The sequence below is a fragment of the Augochlora pura genome, chromosome 9, assembly GCF_028453695.1.
Source record: "Augochlora pura isolate Apur16 chromosome 9, APUR_v2.2.1, whole genome shotgun sequence".
NCBI lineage: Eukaryota > Metazoa > Arthropoda > Insecta > Hymenoptera > Halictidae > Augochlora > Augochlora pura.
Window position 1 is genome coordinate 3213493 of NC_135780.1, and position 22231 is coordinate 3235723.

The window sequence follows — 22231 nt, forward strand, 5'->3', positions numbered from 1 at the left end:
CGGTGGGATTCCGCTTCGATTTAATTCGTGGAAGTTGTAGCGAGCGAGTGTACACTGCCCTCTCGATGAATAAAATGTTGACGGACAGGTTTGAAGCGTTTCGGGGATGAAGAATGGACCCTCGAGCCTCGGGACGAGCACGTCCTCGACTCTGATGAATTTGTCGGCCGGCTCCGTGCCATGGAGATCGATTATTCATTTCTCTTCGCAATCCGGGGGGTGGATACTCCTCCGACGACCCCTCTCGCTATGCTTTTATTTCCGTTCTTGGTACCTCGAGCCGCGGTTTCCACGTCCCAGCGTTTTAATTGGCAATCGATCTGTTATGGTGAAATCGCTTCCGACTACTCTTCGCCGGCGACGATTTTTTACAATTTATAAATTGCTGGGGCCACCAACGATTGACAATTAGCAATTAACAATTGCAAAGATCTATCGACTCTAAGTCTTTTAATTCCCCCTTCATTATTAATAATCGAACGAAATCGTGGATTGAAGACGAAAATGGAAAATATTTATTCTCGATTTAAGGTTATGTTTCGAATTAAGGACCACCAATTCTTTGGAAATAGAGCTGCAGAAACAATTTCTGCTAAATAATCACGAATCTCCACCCCTCGTTTGCAATTTATTTAAAGAACGTAATTGGAGATTCGGGAACCAAGAAATTTCAACCCCTCGGCAATCGAATTCCGAAACGCCGTTACCGCGGGTCGTTCCCATAATCGTACAATGGGTTCGCGAGGCACGTTGATTTATCGGGCGAGGTATGCGGGCAGAGGATAACTCGAACGATCTAATTACTCACATATCTCGCCACGATGACCAGCGCAGTGGCTATGATGAGCAGCGTCGTCGAGAGGCAACATTTCGAGGGGTAGGTGGTCGGGTCGAGGGGCGAGGATGCATGGTCCTCCCAGTCCAACCGCGGGCCGAGTAGCCAGATGTTGATGAAGCACTGGAAGCCCGCGATGCCGTACATCAGGGTCGCCTTGCCGAGGTAGCAGATGTAGGTCGGCATCGAGATCGCTACCAGGGTGAGAACGCCGATGTAGGAGTAGTAGGATGGGTACGGGCACCTAGGCGACGGGGTCACAGATGCGTTCAGCACGGGGATCGGCTCCTGGATCACCACACAGTTGCTCTGCGAATGAATAGTTTATCAGGCTTTTAGTCTGTTTAGACACGCCCGAAGTTTGGTTTCATCGTCACGGCGTCGGGCTTCCATCCCCGGAAGGTTGGCTCTGACTTTAGAAGGTAGAGCTGGCTTAAAGGATGAATTCACCCTTGGAACTTAATTGAAAAATTAATCCCAGGAATTGGTTTCAACGATAACCTCGAGGCTGGGTCCGACAGCGGAGCTTCGGTTATCAGAATTAATCTGGGACACGTGATCGTTCTAATTGTACAGCGTTGCTGTAAAAGTAATCTCGGTTTTCCTTAGGGAGAAGTCGAAATTCTTGCAGCAAACCCAACAATATAATTAACACGTTCTATAGTCATTTGTTTTCAAATCATTCTATTAAATTCATTACATTCTTTTGGTGGAAATTAATTCTATATTTCCAGATTTAAATATGCAAGCACGTACCATCGATGGTACACGTGGCACGGAACGTGTTAACAATATTACTATTATTAGCTTTTGACTTCAACCCGTGGAACGTAATTCTAAACACCGATTCGATTTGTATAGCTTGTTTGAAAATCGAAAAATTCGATTTAGGAATTGTGTCACGGGGATCTGGGTAGGATCAACTTTTGAATTCGATGAAAGCGATCGACGTCTAATACCAACGGTGGTTACAATCCGATGGCTTACCATGTCCAGCAGCAAGAACACCCCGAGAGAGAACGTCATCAGCAACGCCAGGGCCGTTCTGAGCCACATGGCCTTGACAGCCCCGCCCAAACAGGTGGCACCTGCCAGCACGACACCGAAGAGAACGACCACCCCCAGGCCGCCCCACGTGAACGGTCCCCAGGGCTGAAACCTCCAAACCGGAGCGGCACAGATCATCGCCAACGGGCCGCCGATAAGAGACAAGGGTGAGAAGGCTTCCTCGGCGTGGTGGAAGTCTTCCTCCACTTTCTTGTTCTTGAACCTCAGCGTCAGCCAATGAGTGTGCCCCTTCAGGTCTGCTCCGCCTCCTATGCGAACCCAATTAGCTTCGTTAATTAGATCTATCAGCCGTAAAGAGGCTGGCAACCCGTTGACATTGGGGACGATATGGCCCCCCAAGTGGTCTGACACTTCCTTCACCTGACACAGGTGTTCTTTATTGGCCGGTGGCTCGGGACGTTTCTATGTCGAGCTGTACACGCTCTGTTCGCGCGGATTGTTCGATAGTTTTCATGTCACGGACAGGTTTGCGATTATGAACGAGTAGTATAATAGCTTCTGTAGATGCATGGTGATACATTGTTTTTTAAATATATATCGTAGCTGGCAAAAGTGTAAGATTATTTGATAAATGGTATAACAATGTCTTTATTACCGTCGAGTCTGTGATACTTAATATTTTTTAATGGAAAGAATCTATATTATTTCAGGTAAAAAGTCTAATTGATACTATATTATGGTACCTTTGCTATCTAGCAAACTTCAATGGCTACTTCTTCCCTTATCATTTAGGAATTTTCACAATGAAAATAATCTAGCTCAAGATAGTTGTTTGAACAATTTTTCCAAACGAAAGGGGATCGACACTCTTCCATATTAATATTATTGTTCCATGTTAATATTATTGTTCCATATTAATATCATTGTTCCATATTAATATTATTATTCCACATTAATTTTATACCTGTTACCGTCAGGGTACTTTTGTTACCTAGCAAACTACGAAGGGTATCATTTAGAAATTTTTACAATGGACAATCTAACTTTTTAAAATTATTACAATTAAACCCTCTAACCATTTTTCTACGTCAAAGAGATTTTACACCTTCCCAAATATATATTCTAACTTTGCTACCAACCAAATTATAAAGGATTATCTCCCCTGTCATTCAGAAATGTTTAAACTAAAAACAATTTAGTCGAGTAATTTTTCCGATCTAAATAGGATCTTGGCCCTCCAGGTAAATAGTCGAGTGTACCTTTGCTATCGAGCTCATTGCGCAGCCTCTGCCTGAACTCCTCGGAGTCCTCCTTGTTGTTCCTGGAGTCCATCGATTTCCTAGCGTCTTCCGCGTCCGTCAAGGACGCGAGGCTCTTGGTGACGGCAGGTTTGAACGGTTTCAATGCCCTGACGATGAAGTAGGTGACGATCCCGGCTTTCTGCAACGCCTCCTCCCTGTCCTCGCCGTGGGCCGGCTCGACCTCGAACTCCCCGTTCAAGAAGCTGAGCGTCGCGTTCGAGATGTGCACTCTCCTTCGAGTATTTATACAGCTGGGTTATTTGCGAGCCGGCCATTTTGTTTGCCGGACCCCTCGCTCCGGTCGCCGGACGCCATTTTGCGAGGAGCGAGGGATTCGGATGGCGATCAAATTCGAACGGTGATAGAATTTAGATGGCGATCAAATTCGGACGAATTCCTCGTTTAAAAATAATCGAATAGAATTAATTATTAGTAAATGTTATTAATTAGTTGTTTACGCAAGCATGGAATGCGAATTAATTATTTAATGCTTCCGTATCGAAGCTTGGAATTTCATTTCGATTCCCTAATTTTAGCTAGCCAATCTTGCTTTATTTTACCGAAGCTTTATTTTTAAATGAACAACCCTGTTTAGACCATTTACACTATTTTCTTTCAAAATCAGTGGTACTGAAGCGCGATAAATAGATCGAGGATTTTATGAATTTATAGCAAAATTATATAAATTTATTTTAAAATACTAGAAATATTAGAAGTATTTCTAGATGTCAATATTTTATTCCTAATCCATTAAAAATATTAAAAAACGAAACGTTTGCATTGCACGAGAACCGAGAGTCCAGTGACAAATCATATTTTTATAAATCCACTATTTGTGCAACAAATTTGTTTAGCAAACAAATAAGCAAATACATGTTCAAATCGATGAATATTGTTCCCGAATTGATTAGCCCCTTGCACTATACTAACGAGTCAGATACAGATGCAAGATCAGCTAAATATTAACATTATTAATTTCTTCTGCATCGAAATAAAGATAAATTTAAAAATTTCATTTATATACGAGTGTAATATCATTTGGTACCTAATATAACAATGCCTTTGTTACTGTCGAGTCTGTGATAATTAATATTTTTCAATGAAAAGAATCTACTCCATCGTGTGCGAGGATCAAGGACGCATCGAATTCGCATCAGTCCTTTCGATACGTCGCTCCTTATCAGCCGTTACCCTTCTCGAAGATAAAGCAGTCGATCATTTTCCGATCACCGTCGCCATTTTCCAAAAAGTTGAATCGCCGATTAAAACCAGCAGCGATTCGCGTAACAAGAATTGTCCCAGCTTATCCGACCGTTTCGCTAATTTTTCATCCTTCAGTCGAGCAAGTTTCCCGGCGCTCGCCAAAAAAATACAAAAGCTTGTTTTCTTTCCGGCGAGCAATTTTTCCAATAATTAATGTTTCTCGCGGTATATCGTTGACGTCGACGATTAAAAAGCCGCAGCCCCTCGAGGAACAGTAAAACACGCGTTCTATATTTTTGTCGGTCACTCTGTCCTTTATTATTCTGCTCGACAAGGCGAATTAATTGATAATTATTTGCCGGATGCGGCGAAAGAGAGGGGGGGAAACGAGTCGCAGTCGGACGATTTCGCGACGGGGTTTTTCGATTTCGGGATCGTGGCATGCGAGGCGGAGATAACGCGGAGTCGGACCGGGCCACCGTTCTTATTTGCTCGGTAATAATGGAAAGCTCCTCGCCCCCACGCTCCCTCCCCCACGCCCCCCTCCCCTTTTACACCCTCGCGTCGCCGGAGAGATTACCCTCTGGAGCGCGCGCGGAGTAAAAATATTGAATTCGAGCTTTAAATACACGCTTCCTACACTGTTCATTTAATAACGGCTTCTATCTGTTAACTATAACAGCAGACGTATCCTCGATACGGTGTAACTATGCTAAAATTAACCGGCCGCCTGTCGCCCGATTTACTATTTTCACACGGGTCGAACCGGTTTCGCGCGTTTATAGAACATTCGAACCTCGGGAACGAGGCTGGCGCTCTCGGTCGCCATTCATTAAGGTAACCTGCACCTTTTTCCACGCTTGCGAAACGTCGCCGACCGGCGGACTATTCTATTCCCTCGTTTTTACTCGTCTCACATGTCCTATCATCGCTCATCGAGTTCACAGCCTTCGACGACGAATTATTAGTCGCCCCACTTCGAAGCGATTTTGATCTGATTATCATAATTTAGCAATTATTCGTACAAGAATTTTATTTTTATGGATCTCACGTGGAATCAATTTTCGCGAACGTTTGTTAATAAGTAATTGAAATTGTTTGGAAATCATTACTTTGAAATTTCTGTTAATTATTTGTAATTTTTATTAAATTGGTTTTCTATTTTGATAGAATAAATGGCGGTATAATTAACAAAATTAATTTCAGTCTAAAATGGATATTAACGCTAGATTTACGGTGCGACAATGACGGTCACTTTATATTATTTTATTAATGCAACAAGGATATATTTATTCGAAATATTAACGACTTTTACTATAACATTCATTTCGAATAACAAATTAGAAATAAATAGATATACATATATTTAGATATATAACAAAATATATATTTAGATATATTAGTAGTTATATATATAGTAGAATATAATTATAGAATATAATTAATTAATTTGTTTCAATTCTAATTACAATCGTAAACCTACCGTCAATTACTTAACGTTATCGCACGAAACAAGAACTTTTATCGCAACGAATAAAAGTCGAATAATCGAAGCCGGAGATTTTTCTAAATAGATTTGTTATTGCCAACTCACCCCGCCATTCCGCTGCTCTCCATCTTGTTCGCCAGTTCGACGTCCTTGCTGTAGACGTCGAATTGCCACTGTCTCTGACCAAGAACGCCAGCCAGCACTGCGCCGGTGTGAATGCCCACCCTCATGTCCACGGGGCTTTTAGTCGTTTGCTGGACGTACTTAATGGCATCCACCATGGAAAGCCCCATGTACACGCAGAGCACGGCATGGTCGGGCCTCTCGACCGGCGCTCCACTTATGCAATAGTAACAGTCGCCCAAGATCTTAATTCGCAGCTGTTCGTACCTGGAAGATAATCGCTTTATTATTAATCACCTGAAAAATATCACCATTAAAAAGATCCGTAAAATCTGTGAGAGAATCAATGGACAGTATAAATAGAAATTTCATTTCTTTTGGTATCCTCACTGTGAAAAACCTAGCTGAATTTATTTAACCCTGCGCTGTCACGCTGGGGCAGAATGACCCACGTTTTCTTTTTTAAAAAATAATATTATCAAGCAAGATATCGACTTCTAACAAAGGAGCAAATGTTTTAGAATGTTCAAATTATATTCTCGAATTTTTTGGTCGCGACAGTTCTTCTAGTTTTTGAGAAATAATTGTTTGGATGTTCAACTGAGTCTAACATATCTGACGTACCTTTCTTTAAAAATTGAGTAACATTTCGAATGTTTTCATTTTCTGTCGGCGACAAATGATCGGCTATATATTATAATATTTTATTACTACGTATTACGTATAATAAAGTTTTAAAATAACATCACTCTCGCGTCACATTTGACATCGCAGATAACGGAACGCCCGTGGTCCGAGGGTAAAACACTCGATTCAAAATAGAAGCAAATTATCGAGCCCTACGAGGGTGCGCTAGACACTCGCCCGAGTTCACTAAAACGAGGAAGTGCACTCGAAAAAAAGGAGGATCGGTGCCTAATTATAGCATTAACGATTACCGAACGGCTGTGTCATAATCTAAATGTCAGCGGCCATGGTTTTTCGGCTATGTCGCGCCGCGCTCGGGTCAATTTCACTGCTTGATAAAAGATCGAATTCTTCTCTCGAATCGGTGTCGCGCGCACGGCGCGTATTATTAGAGAATCGGTCGAGAGAAAGTACGGTGCCCGGATAAATCGGATCGGACAATTCGCCGTCGCGATCCCCGCGACGTTGTCTCGTCCGGCTCCACTCGCTTGTTATATTTTATTTGCCGGCACAAGGTTTTTTCTCGCGCGCGCTAAGGGCTCATACAAAATAGAACCGATGCTATAAATACGTAGACGTTTTAATTAGAAGCGGATAAAGGGCAAGGTTCAGCGCAAGTATGCGCCGTTTCGAAAAACCTTATCGCTCGTTCCCGCGTATTTATGCGCGTCTAACGTAATTATTTATAGAACGACCTCATATTCAGAGCGAGAATCCACGGCGGGCGTCAAAGAGGATATATCAAAGAAATATTTCATTTAATAACCATCGGCGGGGCAGAGGCTCCGGCTTGCTCTCTCTCTCTCTCTCTCTCTCTAACTCGCGCGCGCGCACTCTCTCCCTCTCTCTCTCGGCGAGCTTTTTTCCAGTGGAATAAGGACAAGGCTGCCGTATCATTGACTACGCTACTGTGTGCCCGCCTCTGATTGAAATCATCGCCTGGAAACGGGGCGTAGCGGCGACAATTTTATTACAGGCAAGGAAACAAAGACGGCCTAATCCGTTTCGCCTCGATTACTCCGGATCTGCTTGCCGTGCTCTCCCTTTTCCTAACGTTCAATCAAACCTTCCGTCAACCGAACCAAATGAAAAGCTGGACTGCAAGGCGAGCACAAAGAACGCCCCTGCCATCGTACGCTTTTCATTCGCCATTCGCCATTCGCGTTTCCACAACGACTGACAAAGAGCTAATTATTTACCTCGGAACCGACGCTCTCGCGCTCGCGACAGCGAAGCTGGCGTCCGCCGCCGAGACTTTTATTTTAGTCGCGAACGCGACGCCGGCGTTGTCTCGTCTTATACGTATTTCGACCTCTCTGAATCAAAGCCTCGATCAACCTGTTCGTTGACGAGCTTTTTTAGTTCTCTTTAGAGAAATCGTAACAGAAGTTGTCCAATATTTTTTATTTTTAGAAAAATCGTGTCAGAAATATTTGTCGAATATTTTTCATTTGAATGTGATCTATCTGCTACGAATTTCCAGTGGCTCTCTTTGAAAGAACTCTTTAGTTTCTAGTTAATAGTGTAATTTGATTTATTAACTTTTGTAAAAGAATATTTATAGTTTAGGTAAACCTTGCAGAATTTATATAAATTTTTGTAAGAAGTCATTTATTTATTAGATAGACCTTATGCACATTTTCTATAAATTTTTATTTGAGAATATTTTAGGTTTAAGTAAACCTCGCAGAATTTATATAAATCTTTATAAAAGAATATTTATAGTTTAGAAAAATCTTTCACAATTTATATGAGTTGTTCTAATAGAATATTTGCAATGTAAATAAATCTTACACAGTTTATATCAATTTTTGTTTGAGAATATTTAGGCTTTAAATAGACCTCACAGAATTCATATAAATCTTTATAAAAGAATATTTATAGTTTAGAAAAATCTTTCACAATTTATACGAATTCTTCTAATAGAATATTTACAATATAAATAAACCTTACAGAATTCATATAATTCTTTATAAAAGAACATATACAGTCCAGATAAATCTTCGACAATTTATATGAGTTGTTGTAATAGAATATTTACAATATAAGTAAATCTTACACAGTCTATATTAATCTGTGTTTGAGAACATTTAGTATTCAAATAGACCTCACAAAATCCACATAACTCTTCACAAAAGAGCATTTATAATTTCAGTAACGCTCGCACAATTCATAGAGCGCCTATAGAATGTCAATAAAACTCGTACCGTTTCTATAAAACTTCTATAATTTGTTCCAATGTTTTAGAACAATTTGCACGGAAATTCGCGAATCGTGCAATTGTTGGGAACGATCCGCGACCACGTTGTACATAAAAGTGGTGCCAGCCGGCGGAACTTGGACATAAAAATCGCAACCGAAAGCGGAGCAGAGCGAGGAATAGGATCGATCGATCGCCGCGCGGAGGCATCGGCGGACGAAGAATTGGCTCGTTTACAGTCCGCTCGACCGACTCGAATCGAATCCGTCCCGCGATCCTCCGGTTTATCGTCGCACAATGAGCATCCTCGGATCGCCGGCCGCGAAATTGACTTTATCGGTAGATCCCGGCGAGGTCCTTTTCTCGGTCTCGTTACGCGAGCCCTTCACGGCCGTCTCCGGGAATCGATACGCCCGTGGACAAAGTGCTGTCGTTGCGCCCTTTACCGTCCGAACAGACGAGACCCTAATTGCGCCCCGTGGAAACGGTCCTGGTCGTCGAATGTTTCCTGGACGTACCCGATCCGCGCGCGGAGAATCTGCAGGAAATTACACGCTTTCGCTGCCCTTCCGAGAACCGAGACGATTCTTCTTCCCTTGCACGTGACTCGGAATGAATTAGCTTCGATTTGGGAGTGTGCTACGATCCTGAAATATTCTGCGACGAACGTGGCAAAAATTGCAACAAGCTTGGAGAAGATAGAGACTTTAGAAGACACTTAACCTTTTAGATACTACGCGCCACTATAGTGGCTTTCGCGAATGGCTCGTGCTTTACTCAATTGTTTTATTATTTATTAAAGCAAACAATTAAAGTGAAAGTGTGTAAATACAATATATTAAGAAAAGAATATATGTTATTAGTACTATATATAGATATCCGGAAAAAATATATATTAAGAGAAAATCGTAATTTAGTTACGAAAAACTTTATTTGCGCAAAATCCTGCCGTATCTAAAAGGTTAAAAGAGCGAAGATATTTCATTGAAATTATTCAAGGGTGGAACGAAATTTCTATTTGACTCGTGTCCAGCGTAATCGATAATAAATTCAGTCATTTTCTAATCTATCCAGTTTGTAGACCAATTAATAATCTATTATAAATATCCCACAGATTCTATGTATTTATAGGAAAATTTAATTTGACCCAAGACATTAATATCAAAGCTATGATAATCGATGAGGGCAATATATCACATAAAAATTCTATTTTAAAAATTCTAAAATGTCTCTTTACGGCGACAGATATAGGACGATTGTTTACCATTTAACGAAGAAACGGTTACTGTCGTTACCTTTCGCTGAGTTGATCGAACCTCGCGAACAGCTCGTTCAGTATCTTGACGAGCTCGCTGGCGCTATACGTCGACGAGATCGCCGTGAAACCGACGATGTCCGCGTAAAGGATCGACACGTTCTCGTGCCTGGACATGTAGATCTTTTTGAACTGGGTGTCCATCGCGGCGCCGAGGTCCTGCCGCATTTTCACGGCGACGTGCTCGGGAAGAACGCTGAGGAGCAGCCTCTCCTGCTCGGCGCTTTGCTCCTCGATCACCAGCTGCACCTCCAGGCTCTGTCTCGTCTCGAGGAACGCTCGGCGTTGCTGGAACTCCGTCAAAGAGTAGCTGGAAACGCCCAGCAACATAGCGCCGAGCGACAACGTCACCGTCAGGACCTGGCGAAACATTTCGGAAAATATTCCAATGGATTAAATACGCCTTCGTTAATTTTTACTAGCTTTCTATGAGCTATATTGTGTACCAGTATCTATAGTATATTTTTGACGATTTTAAGGCTTCTGGAAATTGCGGCCATCTTTGTTAGACTTGGAATATTTTTTCTTATTAAGGGAGTAGCTTTTGTGGGCTAAAAATCGTTGTGACATTTTTGGAAAAATTTCCAGATTATTTAATAAATTGTTAAAAAGCAGAAACGCGTCGCGTCGATTAAAAAGATTGCCTAAATTATTACAGAGTTCAAAGAGATTCAAATGTAAAGGGTTAAAATAATAGCTGGCTATTTTTATTCCTTAGATCGAGCGTGAGATGAATTAATTTTATATTTATTATTATTTCTCGATGAATATTTTGAGAACCTCGGTCGCCATCTTTGTTGAGCCTAGATTGCTTTCTATTGACCTCGGATCTTAACCAAGAGAATGTATATGTTTCGTTAAAATTTTGTCACCGATTCCTCTATATTTTAAACGCAGCAATTTCCGTCGATGGAACATAACCTATCGCATTTAACGTCGAGTCCATTCGGCGAGTCGGCTTGCGAATAATCGCGGAAGGAAGTCGCAGAGGCGGCGAGGAAGGAGAAAAGGGGAATCGATAATTTTATGGACTGTCTGTAATCGCGGACGCGGATGAATCAGAAGAGGATACCGCGCAGGTTAATAATTCGCGAGCACGCGATCCGATGCAAACGAGACGCTCGCGAATAAACCGTGGATCATCGTTGCGGAATAAAAAAATGTCTCCGTCAATTACAAAGAAAAAAAGACAAAAAGAGAAGAATCAAACGGGATCGCGTTTCCTCCTTCGATCGTCTGAACAAAGTGAAAACAATGTAACAACGTTCTTACAGTTTTCCGATATCGTCTTCTCCGCCCTCTATTCCGCCGATCCATTTTTACCATAAATGCATAAAATCGGCGGTCCACTCGTGAATAAAAGAAATCCCTTACCATTGGAAAGCTAAGGAACTGTGCGCCGGATACGCTCAATAAAACGACACCGTTTTGAGAGCGACGGCGAGAAATAATATACGTGGCTCGGCGTAAAACAGGGGAACGCGCGAGCCGCGAATCGAATTCCCGTTGAATAATCTCACTCCCACGTTCCATTATCGTTTCGCCGTTTCCTGGAAGGTTACTGGGCTGACTGAAACTGAAGGTTTCTCCCTTCACCGTTACTACCGACCGTCCTGCAATTTTTTTACTTAATCCGATTCAAAGTGCCGCATTAGATAGAGCATTATATCCAGTCTCTCGTGCTCGGTTCAATGTGACGCAATCAAATCCGAGAAAATGGAGGGTTTCAGACTCTGTTTTACAAATCGCTGCTCTAATTCGATAACGAGATACGCCTGTTAATGTCAATCGAACTAAGTATAATAAATGTGAATAGATTTAAGAAGATAAATCTGTGTAATTAGGAATATTTTAATCACTTTACTGATTGGTAGCTTATAAATTCCTCTGTCGAACTTTTCAAATATTTATTTATCAATTAACGTTCCCCCGGGTTTACAAAGAATACCCGGGGTTACTAAATATTAAATACCCTTTGCGATCAATAAAATAAATAAAATAAAAATAAAATAAATATCGTCATTAGGTAAAACATGAAAATGTTAGTATCAATTATGCTACAATAACAGAAATATTTACTACCGAATGACTGGTCGTTAATATTTTATATTTAATGAAATTTCTCTCCACTTTGAGAGAATTATTATTATTTTTATCACAGAGAAGTTATTCAATGTAAAAATTCGTATCACGCTGAACGTAACTCGCGAAGATCAAATCAATCGTACGAACATTCTACGAACGATATATATTTAACAAAAATATAAAAACCCAGTTTCTGCTATCGTGTTCGACGATGAACGAGTCAACTCGCCGTAAAACCGATAGTATTCAGATCTCCGGCATCCTCGTTTCAACCGATTACAAACCACGAATTTTCAGCGTCAGTTTTCTCTGACTTTTGTCCATCGCCGGGAATCGCCGCGGCAAGCCAAAGATGATAATCGGGACACAGCGGAGGTTCAAAGGTATTGTTCGGCGGCGATTTCTGTCGCGCGGAAAATTCGAACAATGGCTGGGTAACGATTGCTTAAAACAACGGAGGGGGGAGGGGGGAAAGCGGCGGCAGGTGCGGGAACAAAGCCGTCTCCCCGGCGCAGTTCAAAGTAAATGAAATTCGCGTGAAAAAGCATTACGCCGATCGCGTGTCTCTCGAGTGTTTACTCGCTCCCTTGACCCAGAAACTTTCCCAGCGTTTTCGTGCGGAGCGTTTCGCGTCGCGTCGCGACGGATCCCCGCGAAATTAACGCCGCCGTCGCCGCCGTCGTCTGTCGATAGCCGCGTAGCCCTTGGACGCTGCCGAGCATCGGAGAGAAAATGATAAAAGCGTCGCTAAATTTCCGTGGAAGCCGGCACACAGGGATCGATAAGCCCCTTCCTGTTCCAGAAGCAGCCGAGTTCGGCTCTGCCGGCGAGTCGCGCCAGCCGATGCCTGCGCTCGAAAATCGAAAAAACCCAGTCGCGATGCATTGCGATTGTCAGGTTTGCTCGTCGAAGGAACCCTTCGATGCCACGAATTTGTTCGATTAATTCGTCGCGGTTGAATGTGCCGATTTCAGCCGTGTTCGGTTCTTTAAGACACCCCTAAAGAGCGCGCGTGAATTATTTAACCACCGACGGACGTCAGACGTTCTGAAGTATAATTTTGCGTTAGCGGTGACGTTCGTACGACAAAGGTCGAAGCTGACTTCGAACGAAGACAATTCATCGTGGTTCTATAGTACTTCTATTGTGAACAGATTATTTCTATTTCTACTGTTACTATTTCTACTATTATTATTATTATTGTTATATAATATTTCTATACTTACTGTACTATTTCTACTATTATTATTATTATTATAATAATTATTATTATTGTTATATAATATTTCTATACTTACTGTACTATTTCTTATTGTACTTCTATTTCTGGTACTATAGTATTATGGACAATTCTCTAATATTTTTTCTCTCTATCTATTAGATTATACCTATCAGATTATTACGCCTATTAAAATAAACGTTAAGGTAACCACGCGACCACTTAATTATATATAATAGATTTCACACTTTCATATACAATAGATTTCATTTTCACTCTTTTATATAATAAATATATATAATACCTATTAAAGGACTGTGCCTATTAAAATAAACGTTAATGTAACAGCGCAGCCACTTAATTGTAGTAATATATTACATTTTCACTCTTTTATATAATAAATATATAATAGATATATAATACCTATTAAAGGACTTAATTATAATAATATAATTCATTTTCATTCTTTCGTATAATAAACATATAATACCTGGAAATAAATCAAGAAATGATTTTATATACCCGAGAAGTAAATGAACTGCCCCGCAATTAATTTTCATCGAGACAATAAAATCATCGAACCAATTTATCGTCCCCTGTTCGCGACGTTTATTCGCTTTCGCTGCGCGAGCCCGCGGAGAATCAGAAACGGGCGGATCGAGAATTAAATTCGCGGCCGATAAAGGTCGAATCAAATAATGAACCCATTAAATCGACTCGCGATCGCGAGCGAGCGTTGAAAATTCGCCGAGTTTCCCCGGAGAACGGTGCCCGATCGATGTTATCGTCGAATCGAAGCAAGAATTCAGCGCGTTAATTCTTCGGCGCGGGAAGAGACGAAGTTCAATTACGAATCCGCCTATTGTTTCCTCTGTGGCCGGCCGGGGGCGGGAGAGGCCCGAGGCACAAAAGCGATCGCCGCGGTGAATGGACAGGCTATAGAACGCGCGTGTGTGCCGGTGTGTTTGGCGGGGCACCGCGAGGCCCGACGCGGAATTCCCCGTGAAATATGGAAAACGAGAATCGGAGGGACGCCGTCCGTTTCGCGGCGACGCGGGACGTCGCTTGTTTCACGGTTGACACGGCACTCGCCGCCGTTTCACCCTACCCCCGATTCTATTTTCTATTTCGTACCCACCCCCGCTTTCCCTGCCGACCCGTTCGCTGGACCCGGTCCGTCGAATTCACGACGCGGCGTCGCGGCGAAACGGAAACGACGGATTGAAAGCCGCGGGGAACGACAGCTTTTCTATCGGGTCGACCCCCGGTATCGCGATTATTTGGGAAGGCGAACAACGAATTCATTTTCCGCGATGATGGTCGTGCCGATTGCTAGACCGCAGAATTTTTTTCAGGCAACCCCTGGCGGTGTTTTTTTTAAAGAAGGATTTAAGTATATTTTTTCTTTTAATGTTAAAGACGCTAGTTTACGGTACAATAAGTCAGATATCTTGTTCTTTTAAGTTAGCTATTAATTACTCGGAATATACAGCAACGATAATTTTAAAGCGCGTTGTTATAATTATGCAATATTATTTATACGTTATTACAGTACAATTGCGTAATTTAATTATATCGTTTAATTACGTCGCCAGTTTATTCGAGTACAAATTAATTTATTCGCGAGAGTAATTAAAATGCAACGTGATCGGAATACAAGGTAATTGGAATACAATTTTTGAAATTGCAGAACTTTGAACAAGTGAAACACATTTATACGTTTTTCGATTAAATGATTTCTTGATTGAATGAAGATTCAATTATTATTTGCAAAGGAACTATTAATCTAATTTATAATTCACCTTCTTTGACGCTAACTATACACAGAAAGGACAACAATAAGTATCCTCCTGTTCGAACTCTTCACCTGATTCTTTCATTCTCTCCTTACCCATTACTATCCTTTAACCCTTTGCACTATAACAACGAGTCAGACTCGTGACAAAGATTTCACGCATGACCTACTAATTATGAATATTATTAATTCATTTCGAATCGAAATCAAATCTAATTATTTTGTTATCGAAGCACAGAGTGGAAGATAAATAAAGACGATATAAGAAATACGAATTGTTTGGTCCTATTAAAGAAAATATTGAGGACGAACAAATGCTAATTAACAGATTGCGTGCGGGGACATTTTGCAGCGGAATTGTACTCGGAACGGGCGTTTTCCGCGTAAATTTAGTTATTCAGTTAAATCTCAATAGATCGAAAATTATTTAATTTTTTAACCCCTTGCACTATAATAACGAGTCGGACTCGTGGTGAGGATTTTATGCAAGCTCTGCTAAATATGAATATTATTCATTTCTTCTACGTTAAAGTAAAAATAAATTCCTCTGTTATCGAAGTATAGAAACGAAGGTAAATAAAGACAATATAGGAAAAAGGAATTGTCCGATTTTATTAGAAAAATTATTAAGTATGAATAAGTACTAATCGTCACAGTATGAAAGGAGCGATAGTGCAAGGGGTTAACCAACTTTTCGTATTTTATATTGATGTATATATATATAAACAAATATATAAATAACAATCATAAGTGTCAAGTATCAATCGTCAGAAAACATACTAGTACGTGACCCGCATACAATGCGTTAACACAGCGTGAAAGGAATCATAGTATCATCACGTAATTTGTAATTCACAAATCGCCAGTTAATTTCCCCGAGCTTTCCAGTGCATTGTCCCTCCGATATACTAAATAAACCACCGCGTGGGCGGCCTGCAACACTTCTTCTCACGTCTTCCACCGAGAAATATAAAATCGCTCGCGACGTCCCTTCGGTGTACAGCCGCGCCAACTCATGCGGATAATCGTGGACATTGAAGTTCCGCTAGCCACCGCTTTCTTATTCGCTTGCCAGCACGTAAGGGTTAATAATTGCCACCGAAGGGGGCCGAGTATTTGGACCATGATGCCTACCATTTAAAGGGATGAACGGTTGATCCATTAATCAACGGGGATCCCACACTTTTCCGCCAACTGGATGAGTGACAAAGAAACGTACCTGCCATTGAAAACCGATCGGATGTCATGCATGGAGGCGGCTCCACGACGTCGCGTCATTGAACATCTCTCTCTCTCTCTCTCGCTCTCTCGATCTCTTGCGCTCTATCGGTGCCTCTCCCGTTCCTCTTTCTCTCTCTATTTTAAACTACCATTCACCGAACTCTACTCGAGTGTCACTAACGCTAGAGAGCCACGTGGCAGGCCTCGAACTTTCGCTTTCGCGACTCTCTTTGCACCTGGGAAAATTCGTTAGTCGCCCGGGTCCACGGGAACCCCTTCACCGGTTCGCAATGCAATTTTCGATTAGGCGAGCAGACTCGACGCCGCGCGGCGCGTTCGATCAGCGTCGCCGCTGCGAAATCGAATTTCGTCTAGGTTCTTTGAGACGCCGACAACGCACTAGCGTTAACCCTTTGCACTCGAGTGGCGACTTTGAAGCACCACTAAAATGATCCTTTTCGTTCGAAAATAATTCTTGTAAGAATAAAGTTTAGATTTCAAGAATGGTTGAGCAGTGAAACTGTCGCTATGAGTCGCAAGAATCAATATCGCACGCATAAAAGTGCACTTTATTGCATAGAATAGAAATACTATGAGCAAGGAAAATTATTTCACTTTTACAGTTGATATCGCTTCGAGTGCAAAGAGTTAATTATCGGCCGCGGGGCACACCTGTCGTGGGAATTGGGTTGCCGTTGGAAATTCCCGAACGATTTCTGATCGAATCGCGTTTCAGTATAGTTCCTGGAACGACGGGGGACAACGTCGATCGACTAGAAAATCAGGCGAACGATCTTCCGGGATCGCGCAGAATTTTTCCACTGTGGCAAAGAATTTGAAAATTTTTTAAGACTCTTCGGAGGATATAAAAGACAACCGAGAATTTGTAGACGGTCCGAAAGGATCAAAAAGGGAGTAAAAAGATCCTAAACAAGATCCGAAATTGGATGCTTTTCAAGGATCTCGGACGATGTTTCAATCAGCGAAGAGTTCGATACGGATTTAAATATCGTTAGAGGATCTTCAGAAAGGCCAAAAGGATCTACGAGATTCTTCGAGGATTTATGTGGACTACCAAACGGTTCCACAAATTTGTAAAGCTGCTACAGAAATGGATGTGGGACAGTCGTTGCTTTTAAAGGACCCGACCGACGTACTTTGAGGCATTACTGGATTTAGCAGCTTCATAAAATCAAAACGTATTACATGCAATGCTACAGTAACTTAGTTAATGATTTTAAGTTCTTCCCAAAAATATTCATGGTCTGAAATAATTAAATCCACATCTGCTATGATAAAGTTTTGAGAGGTAGAAAATTTAGCTGTTAATAACTGCGATTAATAAAATAAATCTACTATATGTGTATGATATACGCGTATAATATATGTGTATAATAAATTTATATAATATTTTATAAAATATATGTTGATATAATATTTTATAGAATAAATGTATATAATATTTTATAGAATAAATGTATATAACATTTGCATCTGATATATACATATTACATATATTTTATTAATCGCAACCATTAGCAGCTAATTTCTCTACTTCTAATTCCCTCTTCTCCCTTTCATTTATCTGCTTATTATATTTATTCGTACCCTACGATCTTTTATTAAAAATTTCATATAGCCGTGGTACAAAATTACGACAATTGGTCGACAATGTCCAAGAAAATAGGTGTTCCGTTCCACTGTGCGCGGCCTCGCGACTGGCAGAACGCACGGCGGGACGCGTTCATTATTCCTTTGTTTTTTAGCCGGTCCTCGAGATACCCGAGTCGAGTTGGAACTTTCGCCGGGGTCTCGAGTGGAAAACTGCATTTCGCGGCACAATTTTCCAGCCCGTGGTGGCAGACCGTTGCTCGGACGATTCGGACGACGAGGAACGAGTTTTAATGGAGAACCTCGACGCCTACGCCGATGCCGACGCCGATTAATGCTGGTCTTTTGCCACCCTTGTCGGTCCCATAAGGAGCGCAAAGACTGACACTTCAGGTGGAATGCCGTATCTTCTGTCTATTATGTGCTACAGGTACTGAATATATTGTAATAAATGTATTGTACTGAATATATTGTAATTAATGTATTGTACTAAATATATTGTATTAAATATATTGTACTAAATGTATTGTATTAAATATATTGTACTAAATAAATTTTACTAAGTACATTACACTAAATAAATTTTACTAAATATATTGTACTAAATACATTGTATTAAATATATTGTACTAAATATATTGTACTAAATAAATTTTACTAAATACATTATACTAAATAAATTTTACTAAATACATTATACTAAATAAATTTTACTAAATATATTGTACTAAATACATTGTATTGAATATATTATGCTAAATAAATTTTGCTATACGAAATAAATTTTTAGTAAATACGTTATACTAAACTAACACACTCTAAACAATTACATTAATCTATCTCTTCGCGTCTCTATCATTAAAGTCTAACCTAAATTACTACGTAAGATACAAACCATAAATTATTCTTCTCCCGTTATTTCTAGCCGTTAGAACAAGAAAGTGTATCGAGTCTTGAATAAACATTTCTTTAAAAAAGAAGAGAGATGCCGACGCCGACGACGCTCCGAGAGAGATTGCCGTGGGAACCCAGCCGCTTGTTGCATCCCGAGATTGCGGATTTATAATTATTTCGCGGGACCCCGGCATCCAATTATTCCAACGAAGTCAGTTCCCCGCCGTAAATCCATTACCATCTATCAGCTCGTTCCCGGCCGCCATCTTAGTCTCGATCCTCGATTTAATATTCCGACCCGGCCGCGCCGCGACCTCGCGAAACCTCTGTGCTCGAACCAGCCAGCGATTTTATCGGGCAGTTTTATTATCCGAGACTCTTGCTTTTGCTTTTAGATCGTCCAAGCTTTTGTTTTAAATATCGTTGCGCTGAGATTGTTACGTTGTTTCTAGGTTAGGCCGCGTCACTCGTGTATATTAATACATCGAAGTAGTAAACTCCTTTGAAATTGATAGATTGATGTTGAGAAATTCGAACGTTGGGATTAATAAATTGAAATTAAAAAAATTGGAATTAATCAATTGAAATTAATCAATTGAAATTAATATATCGAAATTAATAAATCAGAATTAATAAATCGAAATTAGTCAATTGAAAGTAATAAAGGAAAATTAATAAATCTAAATTAATAAATCGAAACTAATAAATCGAAGTTAATAATTCAAAATTAATAAATCAAAATTAATAAATAGAAATTTAAAAATCGAAATTAATAAATTGGAATTAATAAATTGCGATTAATAAGTCAAATGAAATCTAAAAAATCGAACCGTGCAATCGCCTTCCAGAAAATTCGGCTTTCGCAGGATCTGCTAGACATCTTGAACACCGGCGGCCATTTTATTGCAGCACGTTCATCGCGCGCCATCGAGGATCTTCGCCGACTTTCGCCGATAGTTCGAGCATTGTTAATCCAACGCCGAAATTCGCTTCCGCGGGGCGCAATATGCAGCCCCAAGGATCGGCTTCCCGTCTCGTAAAGGATATCGCAACACCGTATGGCGGTAATAGCGCCGCGGAATAAAATATATAAATGCGATCGACTATCCGCGGAATCCCGGCGGGGCGCCCGGGAATATTCCAATTCGCTGCGTTTCCGCCGGATCGAGGGCTCCGGCCATTTCTATGGAACGTGTCGCGCGTACCTAACACGCGGTGCTGCCTCCCGATCGACGAACTATGCACCCTCGGATGCCGTGGGGGACCCGCGCCGGGACTGCCCCACTCAAGGGACTGCTTGGACACAATGTCCACGACCGGCGAAAATTATTATGTCCGCTTGGTGGCTTCAGAAGCGCGAGTTTCTTAAACATTTCTTCATTTAAATTGCACCCTGGACGACGATTTCTGGGACACTTGGTCCAGAATAGCTATCAGCCTGTATTTAAGGGTGGTTTTCACCGCGGCGGTGACAATGAGAATTGTTAAAAAATGTAACTTTACTTTGTACATGATTTGAGATGGGTTCTTGGATATTTTTTAATTGAATTATTCCCTTGACAATCATTCCTGGATCACTCGATTGAAAATTCTTCTTATACGCTTGTTAAGGTTAGTTTTCAGCACGTTGATACAAACGAAATATATTAGGAAATGTAGGATTATTTTCCAAATGATTTTTGAAAGCTTTTTAGACCTATTATAACTAACATTTATAAACTATAAATTATATTTTTACATCTATTATAACATCTATTATCCTCCCTTTAAGGCTATTTCTCACCACGCCAATATTAACGAGAGTCATTAAAAAAATGCAGGTTAATTTTCCAAACAACCTGAGAAAAAATCTTTCAACCATTTTTCAGTTAAATTATTCCTTATCTGATAATTTCCTAGACATCTGATCTTACCCACTTATTAAGGGTTGCTTTCACCACACCAACATCAATAATAGCCTCCGAAGACACTGTATCTTTTTTATTTTTTCAATATCTACACCCCACCACTGAAAAATCGCAAGTATCGTCAAATCAATTTCACCAGCCCCGAGATTACCTGCTCGTTCGTCACGGACGTGTCGAACGCGTGCTCCCTTGTAATCAGCCTGTTTCCCCATTAATTAGCGAGCGCTGCCAATACAGGTGTCGTTCCGATGCATCCGGCCGGTAATTAAACCAGCGACGACGGCGCCACGGGGTTCCCCGGAGAGAGAGAGAGAGAGAGAAGAGAGAGAGAGGGGGGTGTAGGCGGAAACGAGCAAGAAAAGTTAATGATTAAGCGAGGAAATTCGCGGAACGTGGCGCCACGTCCAAGAAACTGTTCCCGGATTCTGGGATTTTCGGGCACGGCCGTCTGCGACGACTGCGTCGACGACGACGGTACGGTTCCGTTAATCGACTTCTGATGGGGGGGGGGGGGGGGGGGGAATGAAAAAACTGTCGCGGCCATTACCATCGCAAATTCGAACGGGAACGGGGGCAGGAAGCTTCGACGATTCCGGATCCCGGAAAACGAACGTAATGAGAAAGTTCGGGCCAACTGCGTTTCTTACACAGCTGCCAGAAAATGGGGAATTTTGCCGAGCACGGGATCCGGGAACATCTTGCGCTGTAACGATCACGACGAAGTCGCGATGAAGATTTTATATATAGGGTGTTTTAAATGTTACTTGCAATTTGGATATGAGAGATATGGATATTTGAATATAATTCTTTGTGTTGTTTGAAATATATTTTTCCTTGGCGAAAATGTAATACGGGGCTTCGTTCACGAGTTATTATCGAAAAACAGTGACCAATGAGGGAGGAGTACGATTAGCGTTATGTGGCCGAGTTAACGAGCGAACGAAGCTCGGCTCCGCTCATTGGCTCGACCGCAGCGCAGCAGATGGTCTCGCTTGTCATTGGTTACTGGTTCACGTTAATAACATGCGAACGAAGCCGCGAATTGCATTTGCGCCGAGGAAAATGATGCTTTAAATGACCTCAGAAAACCATCATTTCACGTATGAATATTACTTAGTCAGTTTAAATCGAAACAAATTTTTTTCTGAAACAGAATCGAAAGAGAAAATTAAAAGAGATTTTTCTACTATTCAAATCTAGAAATAAAAGTAAACGGAGGTTCTATTAAGAAAATTGTTAATCATTATGACAGTTTTGACAGTGATTATTATGACATTTTCTCTCAGACTAATTTTATTACAAATTGATGGAGAAAGGGTTGCGAGGATAGTTTATGGT

At 41.1% G+C, this 22231-nt stretch overlaps 1 protein-coding gene across 1 annotated transcript in view; it reads right to left on the reverse strand.

Annotated features, from left to right (window-relative positions):
• The window catches only part of Ac3 (adenylate cyclase 3), a 40456-nt gene that overhangs the window by 6101 nt on the left and 12124 nt on the right, over positions 1-22231 (reverse strand). Inside the window, exons 2-6 of the mRNA XM_078190655.1 lie at positions 10142-10521; positions 5942-6226; positions 3103-3377; positions 1823-2151; positions 809-1144 (exon numbers count right to left, since the gene is read on the reverse strand). Of these exons, the coding sequence (XP_078046781.1) occupies positions 809-1144; positions 1823-2151; positions 3103-3377; positions 5942-6226; positions 10142-10521 (1605 nt within the window). The remainder of the gene's footprint in view (positions 1-808; positions 1145-1822; positions 2152-3102; positions 3378-5941; positions 6227-10141; positions 10522-22231) is intronic.